This window comes from Magallana gigas, chromosome 5 (genome assembly GCF_963853765.1).
Source record: "Magallana gigas chromosome 5, xbMagGiga1.1, whole genome shotgun sequence".
Lineage (NCBI taxonomy): Eukaryota > Metazoa > Mollusca > Bivalvia > Ostreida > Ostreidae > Magallana > Magallana gigas.
In genome coordinates, this window is record NC_088857.1 from 15,133,049 (window position 1) to 15,150,022 (window position 16,974).

At 34.0% G+C, this 16,974-nt stretch overlaps 2 protein-coding genes and 1 long non-coding RNA gene across 3 annotated transcripts; 2 read left to right on the top strand and 1 right to left on the bottom strand.

Moving 5' to 3' along the window:
• The first annotated feature begins 2,603 nt into the window (after positions 1-2,603).
• LOC117689850 (uncharacterized) lies at positions 2,604-5,298 on the top strand. Its single transcript, XM_034472121.2, has one exon. The coding sequence runs from the start codon at positions 2,784-2,786 to the stop codon at positions 5,154-5,156; it is 2,373 nt and encodes a 790-aa protein (XP_034328012.2). The 5' UTR covers positions 2,604-2,783; the 3' UTR covers positions 5,157-5,298.
• A 600-nt stretch (positions 5,299-5,898) lies between these two features.
• On the bottom strand, positions 5,899-15,002 carry LOC105346209 (ras-related and estrogen-regulated growth inhibitor). The gene is made up of 5 exons (XM_011454705.4): positions 14,530-15,002; positions 9,533-9,663; positions 8,728-8,921; positions 7,314-7,437; positions 5,899-6,493 (listed from the first exon to the last, which is right to left on the bottom strand). Exons 1-5 carry the CDS (start codon positions 14,582-14,584, stop codon positions 6,356-6,358), a joined length of 642 nt encoding a protein of 213 aa, XP_011453007.2. The 5' UTR covers positions 14,585-15,002; the 3' UTR covers positions 5,899-6,355.
• On the top strand, positions 8,803-9,634 carry LOC117689855 (uncharacterized). Its single transcript, XR_004602042.2, has 3 exons — positions 8,803-8,941; positions 9,150-9,351; positions 9,461-9,634. It is a non-coding gene; the product is annotated as an uncharacterized lncRNA (long non-coding RNA).
• Positions 15,003-16,974: the final 1,972 nt, after the last annotated feature.

The following is a 16,974-nucleotide window of genomic DNA, read 5'->3' on the forward strand; positions in this document are numbered from 1 at the left end:
GGATTCATCATTATCTTAATTTGACTATGATATAAACATTTCGGTTCATGTACTGCTTCTATAACATTTGTGTGACCCTTTTTTGCTAATACTATTAAAATGGGAGTGGTTACGATTTTTGCCAAAAATTATTTTTTCGTTTTCAATATTTACAATGCTTCAGTGAGGCATTTCCAATAGACAACCTAAATTTGGGTACCAGTCGTCAAGTTTTAAGCGAGATACAGAGCTCATAGTTCTTTGTTATGTAAACAAAACTCATGTCATATTTTAGTTTACATTTTAAATGCTGAATGAAAACTTCTAGGTTTAGACCTAAGATGAATTTGACAGACCAAAAATGAATGTGACAAACGCTAGAAACTGCATTTATGTTCAAAATGAATAAGCAGACTTTAAAAAATCAGATTGTAAAAGATTTTACCAGTATATTGTACCAAACAAAAACATGGTACGAGCCTTGTTAACACAAAAAAGAATTGTAATTTCTGTATCTTGCTTATAACTCCAGGACTGCCTCTCAAATGGATGATCATTACAACAGGAAAAATGCATTACTTCAGCATTGTAAACAACAAAAATAGAAAAATAAAATATGGCCACAGTAGTGACCATGCCCCTTTTATACTTTAATAATAGAGTTCTAGTACGAGTTTTAATGTAGATGTGCTGAGCAGCAGAATACGTTGTTTACATATTCTAAAAATAGAGGTGAGAGTACATATGGCTGCGGGAAGCAGTTATTCTCAAGTGATGGTTTAAGTATCTAACCCTCCGACAATTTATTTCATTTACGATATCTTTATAAATACCTATTAACATGCATATAAACTCAGTTAATTTATTAATGCTCAATGTGTCTATTTATTCTATAATAATGTCATATCAAAGAAACGCTTCCAATATAGATCACGGGAATTGTGGAAATTCATTTTGAACGTTTATAAGACTGATATAAGAACATAGATTGGTTTTAAATGGAAGACAGATAGGTACTTAGTATATGAGTTGTTTCTGAATCCTGGACTTTTTCTCTCGCTTTTGAGTACAAAGTCTTTAGTGTCGGTTTATTTTTTTATACATGGATCTTCTTAATTGTTGTTTTATACTCTGGTTGATCGTTAAGGTCCGTAGGCCTCTTGTTTGGGATGAAATCAAAAGGTCAAAGTAAACAGTCTTCTATTAATTTTGAGGTCAAGGTAAAGGTCAATTCCTATATACCAGTAATAATATATGTTTACGCATGACATTTGTATTTTTCTAATCTTTTGTATTTAAACTTTATATTGCATAAGATCTCTATTAGGCAAAAAGGTCAATATCAAATGTTGCCACAGCATCCAATAATGTCACTTATTTTTTATTCAATACCTTACTTTTGCTCTGTATATCATTTCTTTTTGCATTTAGTGGAACTATCAATTAATAAAATAATTTTGTTGAGGGGATAGACTATAATATTCAGAATGTTTAATTTCAGAAATTGTCAAATACGTTAAAAACGCATTCCCCCCCCCCCCCCCCCCAAAGTAATTTTCATCAAAAAACTGAAAACGCAGAATTTTTATTTGATAATTTACATCTCTTACGGTTACTGAATTCATCAATGAAATTTTACATACTGATTGCTTTTTTTTTTTATGAATTTTCACTTTAAAGTAATTAAAATTTGGGCATTTTTTGAGAATTGCTCAGCTGGGCTATTTATACATTTAAGAATCAGTATTGCTTAGAAACATTAAAAAAAAAATCAAAACTTGAATTGTTGAAATAAATACATTTTGTATTATAGTTTCTGAAAATAACAAAAATGTCTTTATGAAATTTGAGATGTTTGATGCATTTTGTGTTGAAAATACAGTAAAATTGTAATTTTCCTGCATATTTGTTTGTTCTTTCATCCAAGAATGATATCCAGTTGGTAACCATAGCAACAATTAACAATGAAAAAAAATGTTATGTTCAAAGCTCAAGTCTGTGAACATACATTACATAAAAAAAATCAAATATATTTTTCATCATGCACATGTGCCACCCTCTTCCTGAATCTTACATAGAACAGTACTTGAATCAATTCTATATGGACTCAAGTGACGCTTATACATCATTGTTACATGCATATAAACTTACTTGAGCTGTGTTATCTTGATACACATTTTACCTGGTGGTATGTCGTCAAGCGTAAATGAACAACTAAGATCAACTTTGATTTGTTTCTTGTAGTGCCAGCATCTAAGTGACAATATAGAAATTAATTTATCAAGATATCTTACCATTTGCTATCGTACTTTCAATTTCAAATCCGGTTCAATTTACACCCCACCCACCATATCGATCAAATTCGCCGCCCCAGTATGAAATACCTTCCGACGCCCAAATGAGCGCGGTTATTTGTACAATGAATACTTTGATTCTAAGTGGAGGATGAAATTTAGATTAATTTATTATATCACATAAAATTTCATTTTTCCTATCAGAGCTACCCGTCTTCCAGTTCTTAAACCCAAGCTGCAAATTTTTTCCGCGTTTCATATCCAGGTGTGCATTTATTTAGCTCTAAATCGTAATGCTTGCCTGCCCATGGAAGGATTTTAGGAAGTGTATTCTTTTTCATCCCTGTTTCCAACAAGGAAGTAGAAGAGTGAACGCGCAGATGGATGCAGTAATTTTGAATAAGCTGTGCTAAACACCAGGCTTAAAATTCTCAAATGCATATTAAGTATAATTGGGAAGTAAAACATTAAAAGTGTCATAATTCAACTGAACATCGACAAACTAACAAGATGGTCAGTGCAGGATTTCATATCGTATCTGCATTCACGCTTCTTTTTCTCCAAACTGAAGCAGGGGAATCCAGCCTTCAGAAAAAGAATTCGATTATAGAGAGAGACACAACTCAGAAGAAATGTCCCAATTGGGACACCACGTACCCATACTCCAACGGAGTCGACTCCAAATGCTGGTTTTCTGTGTCGTATGATACCAAGAAAAAATTCCTTCACGAAGTGTCGAAAAACTCGTACAGTCTGGTGAACTTCGTGCTCCACTTCGACAATGTGTCCACCACAGAGAGTAGATGTGTTATCCAAGGGAACAAGTGGACATGGACATTCCCTGGGCCCAAAGGAGCTCGCCAATATCTCGACTGGCCGCTAGAGTACAGGGTGTGGTCCTTAGGTCTGCTGAGTATGTACACCCTCGATGATTTCTCTGTACCATTAACAGTTCACGGAGATTGCAGTGGCATTCAATATGGCGCTAACGAGACAACGCAGCGGATTTCGTTGGCCTTGGCAAACCTCACAGACTACCTTGTGTCCAACACAAGAGGCGGTGATAAGGGGGATAGTTTGACCGAGTATTACAACCAGAGTTACTGGTGTTACAGAGAGCGGATCTACATTGATAGTCATTTACTGTATATGCTATGTCTAAATGTTATTTGTCCGCTGGAAGCTATTGGATACCGATGTTGTCGTTGGAAGTGGGATTTTCTGAATCAGACGAGAACTTTGGAATGTTCTGGAAGATACATAAAATACCGAGAGGTAGGATGGCTACTACCGTTTGTTATTGGTCTCACTCTGTACATGTTTTGTCCTCTAATGTTGGTATGGTTACTTAAGCATGTTCACGAACTGACCTTTAGCCATACCTCAAACTACCTTGAGCTGTCTGATTTTGACGCCATTAACTATGAAGTGCATGAACAAGAAAAATCAGAGAACTGGATCTTTTATAATCCTGTACATATAGGAACAATTATTTCACATGTATTCCGGGGCTGCTGCTTAAAATATCCTATTTTGATATCAAGAATTGTTCGAATCATTTTCCTTTTTGCAAGCATATCCGTTCTTGGATTAAAATTGCTTGTTCATGGGGTTTTTCAGTACGATAATATAATTGCCAGTGTCAATAAAGGCGTGCCAAAAGACTTTGAGTCCATTTTATCAGGATATGAAAAAAGTAGAAAAAATTTTCTCCGGATGTTTGGAGGACCGTATGTCGCCTGCTTGTTTTATGCTGTGTGCTACACTATAAGTACCTGTGTCCCTTCAGATTTGGCTAAATTTCTTGCCAAAGGCTTAGTGAAGGAAGAATCTGAATTCATTAGCCCGCTTATGGTCATGGATTCCATAAGAGTAAGATTTGGAGCCATGAAAACAACGGACATTGTCAACGGCTATCATGAAATATTTCGTACCCTTTTGTCCGAATTTTTCATGATTTTGAACCCCTCTTTCTGGAAATTTTCTGTCATTACACAATGTAGCCGGTGGAGGAAATACTTTCGTGTTTTTCGGAGAAAATCTGCGTTGTTTGGGAGGTTGTTTCTAATACTTACTCCTTTGTATATTATGATATGTATTTTGGAGCTCCTTCTTTGCTTGATACGGTACGGAATTCCTTGGGTTGGTTTTGCCAAAACGATAATAATTGCCTACGTCATCGCCCCTTGGAGAGGTCTTTCAGTTGGTGTACCAATAAAAATCATATTTGGAGCTTTTTCGATCTTCTTTGTGATTTTCACAATGTATATGTTTAGCATTATATTTGTGGACAGCTTTATTTTTATGTGTGATGTGTCAGTGTATACATATGCAGGACTATTCGCTCATCCAGAAATCACTTATGGATACCTTATATTTTCCTCCACAGTCCTAATGTACATGTTTGACAGTGTTCACACCATCTCTAAAGTCTACGATCACTTGTTCCACCACGTCCGAAAAATTTGCAAAAAAATGCACAAATATAATAAATATCCTGATGTCGAGTTATTCAAACGAGAAGACGAATGCAAAGGAATACCACGTGACCTATTCTTTCTCGTCGTCAAAAAGTACTTGCCGATCAGACACCAAGTGTTCATGTCCTTTCTAAAACTAATCGTGATCGTAATTGTGTTGTACATTTCGGTGGATCTTTTGTACGAATTTTCGGCGAATAGAAACTTAAACATACTGACGCAAGCCGCAGCTACGATTATCGTCTGCCTCGTTCCGAAGTTCCTGGGGGATTCCTGCTCCGTGTTCAGAAACCGACGCCACCACAGTCAGTCTCACCAAATCAAACACATCATCAAAACGTACTGTCAACGATCAAAGGAAGCCGGCTTTATGGAACACGTTTCTAATCTTGAAGTTTTATAAATTCAACAAACAAGTTTATTTCTAAATTGCAGAGTTTACACAGAATTTAATTTGTATTGGAATATAATCCAGTCTTGTTTTATGTATTCAATGTTTTGTATAGCTTGATATATAAATATATATATATAAAAGGCTGATATTATACGTTTCTTTTCTGTTTTATGTATGAAACAAATTAAAAACAGTCGTCAGACCCACTGATGAGAAAGAGTTCGAATTCTGAATCATCAGTCACTTTTTTATATCTTTTCTTCTATGTATTGGAGCGAACATGTTCAGAAAATGTGGCTGATATTCTAAATGCACGATTGCAATTATGTAGTTGGAATTGAGATTAATATGTGTAGTTCTTTTACTTAGGTATAGTATTATTTATAATTCGTAAAAAATCGAAAAAAAAACTTAATGTGAATAACTTTATTCTAGATGCCATATCGTAACTGTTGGTCTTGCTGATTTTACACCGTTTTCTCGTTTCACTTATCAATTTGCAGTTTACAGTTTATTTTTAAAGTATAACATTCAGATTTGCTTGAAAAATTACTTCAATTATACAATTTGGTAGAGATCTCTACATGTAAATCTTGAAACAAGTAACTCGAGAGTGGCCGTCGACTTGCGCCACACTTTTGTTAACAATGTTTCCCTATTATTTACAATTTTATTTACACTCTTATTACGGATGTGTTACTCATAATTAATATGTAGACTTCTCAATTGAAAAAGACAGGAAGTGTTTTTTTCCAAATTCAAGGTATTTTATTATATTGCATATATGTAAATATACATATTTAATTTTTATTTAATGTGCACATAAATTATAATTGAAAATAACTTTTGTACAACCATGGTCATATTTAAGTATTCATTTGAACAGGTAACTACCCCGTGTCTCTGTAACACAAACTTTATCAGGACAATATTTCTCCACCCAAATTTTAAAGAAAATAAATCTCTAATCTCATGACCTTTAATTTCTGCTTAAAACACAGAGGATATCAAGAACTATCCGCTCCAAGCAGCAAAACTTTTCAGCATGAAGTTACAATTGCACTTGAGCGTACTTGAATGCCTGTGAAATTTTGGAATGTAAAATTGTCGCCATCATCTCTCGTGGCAGACTGCTTATGCGGAAATCTTCAGCGGGATTCCGGTTGAATCATCCGACTTTAAACGAAATCCAGGGCACTTTAATTTTTTCACATTGTTGATGTCCGTTCGCGAGTAAACACACTAAAACGCCTCCTTAATGATGCTCGAATTAGTTTCGGGGAACCAACGGGGGCATGCGATAATTTGCGATGTCCTTTTGTTGTTGCATCTTTTTTTTCACTTATCTAAATCAAGAAAAAAAAAGATTTTCAATACTTGAATAAGAAAATTTAAACTGAAAAATTTGTTTAGGCAAGTAAAAGGAAACTATTTTAAATGAAATTCTTTGCGTTCAATCGCAATGTTAAGTTTGCGTATAAATGCAAAGGTTTTTGGCGTTTAAAGTTATTGAGAATTGCTATTAAACGCATTAAGGAAATAACAGTAATCTCATTAGTTAATCTTATTAAACGCAATTAATGATATTTGCTTTTTAAGCGACTAAACGTATTCATTTGATATATGCGTTGTCACTTACTGTGGAATCATCATTGTTCCGGGGGGGGGGGGGCAATGTTTGTGGCTTTCGTGTGTAACACTTGCCCACGAATTTACACCCGCACGAAACTATTCACAACCATTTGTTTCATATTTATAAAAATTATCCAAATTACACTATCAATGAAATTAAGTCCCAACGAACCAGGAAAAAAGTGACTACGCATTGATCCCTTACGAATAAAAAAAGATTCCACAGTAAAGAAAGGACATATATTGTTGGAAAATGAGAGGCTAAGATAAACATTGTGGCCGTCTAAGTTTTATGGTCGCGTGGCCGTGTCAAGAAATACCTACTGTATACAGGGTTATTTTTGCCATGTGTAATTTTCGCCCTTTAACACATGCAAACAGTTTCGACTCGTCTTGAATTCGCCCGGACACAGTTGTGTTTAAAGAAAGATAATACGAGATATTGGCATTCGCCCAGTCTTAAATTCGCCCGCTGGTAACGAGGGCGAAAGGGTCAAAAATAAAACGGGGCGAATATTTCCTTGTGTACAATACCTTTCTGATGAGCTCGTGAAACACCCGCCTTATGCTCTCTGTGTTGGCCGAGGCTGAGCACTCTGTCACCATATAACCGTCCGTCCGCCATTCCTGTCCATCCTGGGGTTGCTTTGGAACAGTCCTGGAAATTTAGTCAAATCTTGCTGAAAATGCTTTTCTTCTCAAAGCAATATGAGCTGCAATTTTCATGTTGAATTTTTTTTTATACGAAAATGTTATTTTCTACTAAATTGACAAAAAATATCATGTTTTATATATTTCTGTTTGCCATATTTTTGTGGGAAAGCTGTTGAGAAGCCTTGATTTGAGAAAAATTGAATTATTGTCATCCTGTATAAAATTTGATCTGCTATATATTCCTTAGAAGAAAAATCTTTCTTCGGACAAACGTTAATGGTTTTTTTTTTTCAAGTCTTATTTATCATTAGAGCTTAAGTTATATGCAGACTTATCATACTAGCAGGTTTTGCAGCAAAATAAAAATCTAAATAATACAGCTCATATTGCTTTAAATTGAAAATTCTGATAAATCTGCCGTCGTCGGTTATTCGTGTTTTCTTATTAATTATTATTTTATTTACAAAAACTAGTGTAAAGTTCGGTAAAAGCATTTGTATCTGAATTAAGTTTACTTAAGGTATTTAGTTGAATAACTATGAGTATTTTGGATAGGCTTTTTTCTTATCCATTTATTTATATGTTATATCAATTAAAGGAGTGTTTTTCACTTAAACACCCTGAAAAACGTTGTTCAAGGTTGCAAAAATTCAGTACCTCTTTCAATGAATTGATTCGTTGTTCGCCAGATTTCAAAAGAAAAAAAATGAAACATAACGTTTTACTTCCCAAATGAAAACGAATCGAAATGTGAAGCCATTATATTACAGAAGTGTTATGGAGACCGTTATTTAAGTAGACACAGTATTTCTCTACCTGTCTGTCTGAGACTAAACCAAGCCAATTGTATTTTAAAAAGCTTTAGAAACGAAATGATTGACCTAATAATAACCTATATGCATTATTATGCAAAAAATGACTAAGTTCAAGAGTGATTTTGTATGACCTGAATTGTTTTTATACAATCGATGATCGTTGTATTTAATCGCAATGACAACGTGGGTAAACCAAATTATAGACTAGTATAGTACTTACTAAACGAACTCAGCACGTCAGTCTTGTCTTAGTGCTAATTTCAGTAAAGTTTGTATAAATACGGTGACCATTAATTAAATACCCGTATTGTATGATATGTAGTATGCATGCGCTTATTGTTTAATTTCAGAATTTGATATTCTTTGCAATTAATCAACTGTTGGAAAAGTATTTCTACAAAAAGATGTTCAGATTGAACCCCCCCCCCCCAACCCCTTTCTCGCGTTTCCATCAAAATTGTTTTCGTAGTTGTAACCACCTGGAGTGTTCGAGGTCACATTTGTTTCCAACCAAAACCATGGGGATGACCTGGTTTGGCTTCTTCTCTTTCTTTAGCCAGTCCATGACGACTTCCGCTATGTCAAAACTGTTCCGGTCCGTCACTGAGTAGACGATCACTGCGCCATCTACCTTGTGTAGCCAGTCTCTGGTAGTCGACTTCCGGTCAAGATTCTGCAAAGAAGACAAAAAGAGTAAAAACTGGACTTTTTTTTATTCTTGACAAAATAACTAAACTTATGAATAAGTCGTAAATCCGTTCAATCTCATGGAATTATTCTTAAGGTACAATGTGTTTACAACCAACTGATATCAAACAATTTAACTATTGAAAGCATTTTACTAGTATTTAGTTAAACCATTCGACAGCTTTTAATGTATTTGGTCGTGTTTTTTATTTAGCAAATCGCAGTCAAGGTGGTGAATGATTAAAACTGAAAGAAGATCTAAAAGTCCTATCAATATTTCAAACATCATCTTCACGCGTCAAGGAAGGAAGTGTGTAAGAATGCTGTGAAGTGGCCATCATCTCAGCAAGCTTTAATTGCTATTTACGTAACAAATTCACTCTTGCAAAATATAGCAAATGGGAGAATAATACACAGTGAGTCATGTTTCATCTCCATTCCCTCAATTTTACGATAAAAATCTCAAAATTGTGACGATTAGTCGAAATTGCGTTTGAAATGTTTCTTTTTCTGGATTATTTTCAGCTTAGAACAATATGGGTCTATTCGACAACAAGTACCGTTTCTATATACGTGAACATGGCACAATAACTCTACCTTTCCTGCTACGTCCGTTATTTTTATGGACACCTGCTTTTCATCCGCCAAGACATTTCGTTCATACGTCACTTCTTCCGGGGACGCATACTCGCTGAGGTATCTTCCGGTCAAAAAACGCACCACAACCGCTGCAATTTAAAACACACGATGAAAAAAAAAACCTGCAACACAACTAGTGACGCCCTCCCCACCCTTTCTAAAAAACATGCTTGTTTTATGGTACCTGATAATGATTTTGATATAAAAAAAAAAGTGTCCAATTCTAATTAGCTTGAGACTCGTTGATCATGTTTTATATACTTCTAATATATACATGTAGTATACGGTTCCTTTCGCTCGCGAATGTGACCATAGAGGTTGAACAATGTATGTCGCTATGTAAAATACATCATGAAAGCAATGGTATGAGAAATTTATAACGTAGTCTATAAAGTATCGTGAAGAATAGCTATCATTGGATGTGTTTCTTTAAAGTACATTTAAACCCTGATATGAGGGATAACTGATAAATGACCATGACTGTTTTATATCTTTCTCGGAACCCTCGGGTTTTCTATCCATTGGTTTGAATACGATAGTTAAGATCAATATCTGGCAGATTCATGTCTAGTTGAGGTTATGAGCAATTCCAATTATGTTTTAGACTTGGAAAATTATCCACGCAGCGGCAAAAATTAAAATGAGTGCTAAGAGAAGGGAGTGATCTTTAATTGCTGTTTCTGGTTAATATAAATCAGGCTTAAGATTTATCAGTTTCTACATCACGATTTTATTATACACCCTAAGTATATATATCTATCCATTGGTGTTTTAATTGCTTTCAGAAAGGAGAGTATATAATTGTTTTTTTCTTATATATTTTGTTTATGTCAACTAAGATCAAGCTCAAGGTATGTATCAATTGATAACGTTATTTTTATAATGAATTGGAATTGAGCCATTTTTTCCGACTATTGAGCCGATTCCTAATTCTCTAAACACGTATAACTTAAATATATTCCTACAAATGTTTATAGAATGATGTTCAAGCTGCTTTTTGAATATTGCTCTATAGCTACTTTGTATATATAATAACGATATCTGGATTATGAGGCAAATGAAAAAAATATTGCGGGTTTTTTTTTTCATTATGATTCGGGAAAATCAAATGGAGGCTTTAGCTTATTTAGTTTTCCAATAAACAGAGTGCACTTGTAAAGTAATTTTGTTTATTCTCTCTCTCTCTCTCTCTCTCTCTCTCTCTCTCTCTCTCTCTCTCTCTCTCTCTCTCTCTCTCTCTCACTCACACACAGAAACACAAACCCAACTGCGTTAATTGTCACAAATTAAAGCAAGTGAATGTTATTATCGGTGTGAGAGAGAGAGAGAGAGAGAGAGAGAGAAAAATTATATAATATATAATTCAGGTGTTGCAAGTGTATTTCAATAGTTATATTATGTGTAAATGTTTTATTCTGAAATTAGATTTAATGGAATTTCCGCAACTATTCTACCAAATACTTGAAATCTTTTGAAGTGTAAAAAACCAAGCTAGATTGCTTCCTCTTTTTGAGCAATTGGAGTTTCCTATCCAATGCCTTTTTTTTTAAATATGATATGACACATAAGCGAGTACTATAACACATGCAGTGTAAGTTCATCGGAAGAGACATTAATAGAGGCATTGACTGGAAGATCTCGTGAGAGGTCACGAACCCTCTTGTAATTACTGTGGGAATAATTAAAAACAACATCCATCAGTCAGAAAAACTGACGAAGATGAATAACCACTTGAATAGACACGTGTTGTTTGCTTTGAAGACTAGTCTTCTATAGCTCTTTGGAAACATGGCAATGAGAGAGAGAGAGAGAGAGAGAGAGAGAGAGAGAGAGAGAGAGAGAGAGAGAGAGAGAGGGGGGGGGCTTTATCATGTGTAATAATTCTGCATGGGTATTTACAGACAAACAGCAATATATATGTGACCATTTTATCTATCTTTCAAAGCCTACTTTAATGTATTTCACAATCAAAACAAACCATAAAGTTTGTCTTCTGTGCTTTCTTATCTCGATGGTCTAATGTTTGTATCCTTATTATTCAGTATAATAAAGAGTTGTTGGGGTTAGACTTGACCAATAAAACGATCGTGCCCGTTTCCTACTGGGTTTTTTTTTGTTTAAAATGTTTAACCGGTATCTTATCGGGTTCTTCAAAGCTTATCTTCGATCAAGACAAGATGATCTTACTTTACATAATCATAAAAGCTGAGTTTAAACAAGCAGAAAATGGTTTAATTTACCTCCACGAAATTCAAAAACATTGAAAACCATCCGAACTATATAGCAACCGGGTTTCCTTGTGGAAGAGGGGGGGGGGATTGTGATTTTATTCCTGTGTATTTTAGCTTTTTCATTTTTACTAATATTAAATTGACAACAATAATATTACATGTAAAGCTTAAACTCCCGTTCATTCATGAATTCTTTCAATTTTTCATTCATTCATTCACAGGTGTGAAAAAAGTTACAATCTTTCTGTGTAGCATACCATAAACCCATACTGCAAAAAAATGTAGAAAAAACTATAATTTATGCAAATTTAATCTTAAATGTACAGTGTGGGTTGGTCTATCCTTAGCTTTGTATATAATAAAACTATAACTTTTAGAACCAAGCACCAAATTATCACCATTTATTTCCCTTTCCCTGTGTATTATAATGTCATTTAAGGCTTCATTTCGTATAATGCTGCGTCGTAATGTCCGTCATAGTCATAACTTTTAAAATGCCCATTGAAAAACAAACAACATCATCGATCAAATAGCAATTTTACAACCCCACAAATCCAAAGGAACTCCCTATCACTATTGAATTTATCCCGGTGAATGAAATACGACAGTCTGATAATATGAGAATGGATTCGGCAAGAAAGGTGCAATATTCGACAGGTTGTGAGGCCATGAGTTATTGTAAAAGTGTCGGAGATTGAATTTACCCGTTATAGGGAACGGACTCAAGTGCAGATTAAACAGGGAACACATTAATCTTTCGTTCATTCATCAATTCTATACTTGCGTACATTGTAACATTAAAGACAATGCGATCAGAATAAGTACACTTGAAATAACCAATGAAGGAAAATGGGAAATTTTGAACCAGTACAACTCTTAAAATACTTCACTGGAATTAGATTGTACCTATCCAAAAAAACTCTCTCTCTCTCTCTCTCTCTCTCTCTCTCTCTCTCTCTCTCTCTCTCTCTCTCTCTATCTCTCTCTCTCTCTCTCTCTAGAGGAGGAAACATGCATCATGTTGGTTTTGCCTCACTCAGAAATAACTTCAAAGAAAAATTCATCGCATATCGTGCCGGTTTTAGCGCGCAGATTTATTTGAGATGTTCACAGGTGCTCTCTGATCGGTTCAACATCTAAGTTAGTTCTATAAAGGGTTCTCTTTAATTCTTAAACTTTAGATGTTTCAATCAATTTTGGATTACACCGGAAATTGAAAGAAAATTAATCAAACCTACAGTGCATTTTCACATTTAGTAATATACAAGTTTTCCATTCCATGCAGACTTAAAGATGGTTTTCGTTAGCTCTATCTCTCAGAGAGATGCACTTAAAAGCGATAAACCGCAATTCAATTAAACTTATTTTTGACATGAATTCGCATTAAAAAGTATCCGTAAAACTTAGTTTTAATTATGCATGTTTCATGCTTTATTGATCTTTTTGGGTAAACCTTTAATAAGTAGAGGAAAGAAAATCCACAAAATGAAATTTACCAGATTATAGATCACTTCAAATTAATGACAATTGCGTACACTTTCTGACTGACTATACATATATACACCAGTATATTAGATCCTCTTTAAATATATACATTTTGGATTCAATAAAAGGCAACAATCGTCCACCATTACATGAAACTCGCAGATTTTTGTAACAAATATTTATACTGGTGTTAATGAAAATAAGACTATAAATGTAAATTAATATGTTTGTTACATTAAAAGTTTGTTATAGATAAGTTTAGAAATCTTCGATTTTAAACTTTTAATGTAACATGTTTATTCAAACGTGTTTCCTTTATAAACATCAGTTCCACCCGTTTCATTCATGAGAATGTCAACACTCTGCTACTAGACTGCGCTTCTTTATAATTAAACAAAATGTATAATTTAACTTATATGTCTTTTCGTAAGATTGATCACGTTCTAATTCAGACAAGGAAGGTCTGGTTTAATTGTAATTTAGTTCAGACACAGATCGTTCTCAATCCTGTACATTTGCACGGAAACTCTCTTTTTTTTGGAGGCCAGCTTGTTCATGTGGTCTAATTATCTCATTAATGACTTAGACATATCAATCAACTGCACTTCCGTTCATGTACTATCGTGTTGAAGTAAATTTATTAAGAAAAAGCACATAAAAGTACACGAGAGACATCAAGATGATTAGTTTGTGAAGAAGAGAATTTTAAAAAATGGGTATTAAAAAAATACAACACTGCAATAGGTTGAAAGATTTTCTTTTCTCTTAATTGCAGCATTTCCAAATGATGTATGTTCATCACATTCAACTTATTATTTAAAACTTATTTGATTTGGATGACTTATGGGACATGCAAATCGGATTCTTCAGTATCATGCATAATTTCTTCGAATTTTCATTACAGTAACAAAGAACTTCAAGATGGTCTTTAGACGCATTCAGCAAAGCATGATAATATCTTTATTCAACTCGAGTCATTTAATTTGTATGTACAGTTACATAAACGGTAAAGTTCAAAGAATTCTGGGTTATTAGTGTCCAGGGGTTTTATATTTTGCGGGAAACCACAATCGCAAATGGAAACTTTCTATACACTTTGCAATGGAATATTCGTTCGATTTATTTCCTGTTCTATAAATTCAAATGAATAGGACACTCGTGCAGAAACATGCACGCTTTAATTAATCATAACCACGTGAAATATGAATTACAATATACGACATCCCTCTACAAAGTTACCTGTTTTGCCGACACCTTCCTTCCCCAGTACCAGGATGTTAATCGGTCCTTTCATTTTTTGGTGGTACTAATCATGTCACATTTATACTTCCGTGTCGAACGAATTGTTTTGTTTTGAGAGTCCTCGAGTTAAAAAAAAAAGAGAAAGTAATTTACACAAACTATATGTATATATGCATCGAAGACAACACAAGGTCTTTCTTGTCAATAGCAACGTTATGTCAACACTGAATCACTGGTCGGCCTGTATAACGTTTATCACTGTACGAAAGAAAAAAATTCAGGTTTTAAGGATCCGATAACTTTTTCTTCTGATTTTTTTCTTCTTCTTGATAAATTACTCCTAGGTCAAGGCTTCGTTTTGGAACTAACAAATTGAACTGTAGTTTACAAAATACGCGAGTAGTTATTTAGATAAAGACCGCGGATGAGCAAACATAACTCTAGCGGTCGTGGTATAAATATATACGAGCTAAGCAATCTCAACTGTGTGGTAATGTCTAGGTAGATGGGGGAATCTTTGCGGTTTTAAAGAATTTCCTCCCGGATTTGAATTTAAGAATGTCGAGCAAAGTCCAAGACGAGCCTCGATTATCATACAATTCATTTCACGTCAATTTACAGTCCATGTAAATAAACCAACATTCCTCGTCGATTGTTGGCAAAGACAGTCGATTTATCTTACTCTCTTGGCAAGGTGCATTGGCAAATTTCGCTAAAAATTCTAGCGTTCGCTTAAACCGTTATTCTGTATCGTTCTAAACCTATAATCTAAAGAAACTACTTTTTTGATATTGAAATAAAACATCCTCTTAAAATCAAACAAAATTAATCTATACATGTTTTGATTTCCTGGCTTGTTTGTCATTTGGTAGATATTTAAACAAATCGAATCACTATGGTAGTATTTAGAAGAAAAGAACAATTGGTAAAAATGGCATGAACCGCTCAAACATCTAAGTGCGTTTTATAGAATTCAGTTACGACTTACAACCAAATAACAGAATGCTTAAGCTTTCATAAAATAACATTTGTTTTGTTCCCCAACAGCAGCGAGATGGAATTTATGGATTAAGATAGTAAAGTTTTGAATTAATTGTGAGATAAGATTGTAAATATTTACAACTATGTCATAAGTTCTTTCGTAAATGCACTCTAGTTTAAATTTACTCTGTTACATATGCAACTTTGTGGTGGTTTGCGATCGGATACTGCAGAAACAAATGTACATAGCATGCGTGGATTCAGAAACTTATCCGGTGTAACGAAGAATATTGACCCGGGTTGAAAATTGACCCGGGGATCATTTTTCAACGTTGAATATTGACCCGGATGGTCATTTTTCAACGTTGAAAATTGAGACCAAAATCGTGAAATTTTTACCCGGGGTCATTTTTCAACGGGATGAAATTTTTTTTCTTCTAAACTTTGATGACCTCGACACGTTGAAAATTGATCCTGTTGAGAATTGACCCCAACTTCAGAGTTTTGATCTAAACTGGAACTTACTCCACACGGTTTAAATGTACAATCATGCACATATTTGAAAGTTTCAGTTTTAAAATTTTCATACTGTCCGACACATACTAGTATGCGGACGTGGCTGATTTATTGTTGGTTGATATGTCCGATTAATGTCCGATTTATTATATAATTCTGAGACTGAAAATATGATATCCATTTTATATCATTACAATACTATGTAAATAAAATTAGGACGATAACCGTTTTCTTCGGAATGGAACGGGCTAGTCAAAATATGATAATTTTTGACATAGAATTGACCATCATTCCTTCGTGTGATAGAATTTAATGTTTAAACTTGACATAGTCTCTGACAAATCATTATCTAATCAATATTGACCATTATCGTTACAATTCAGCTTTATTCGACAGGCACCTGGCGTTGTATATTTTTCTAATATTCAAAATAAATATAACCTCTATACTGTTTTATTAGGTAAAGGGTAATATATTTATTTGTATTAAGACAGAAATATATAACATCAAGTACCTGTGCTTAATTTGAAGAAGTCAGAATACTTCCATGACGAAATAATAATTATGAGTGGTTGTCATATTTTTATCCAACAAGTTGCAGCAGTCTTTACTTTATACGACTTAACAATAGTTTTTTAAAAACTTTCCAGATAAACTATTTTTGAAGCACCAGCCAACTTTCTGCATATGCATAGTCATAGTTTATTTTTAAACAATTAATACAGTTCATCTCTATTATTTTGAGTTTTCAGTTTCATTATATACCTGTAAATTAGAAACACATAAAACAGAGGTTATATATTTTGTTCTATTTAATGCATATACCCTCTACAATAAAAATGAAAACAAAGGAATTAAAAAAGTAGGCTTGCATCTACATGTACAAGCGGAGGATGATTGATCTAAACATTGTAATGTTATACATGTATATGAAAAGGCATTCAA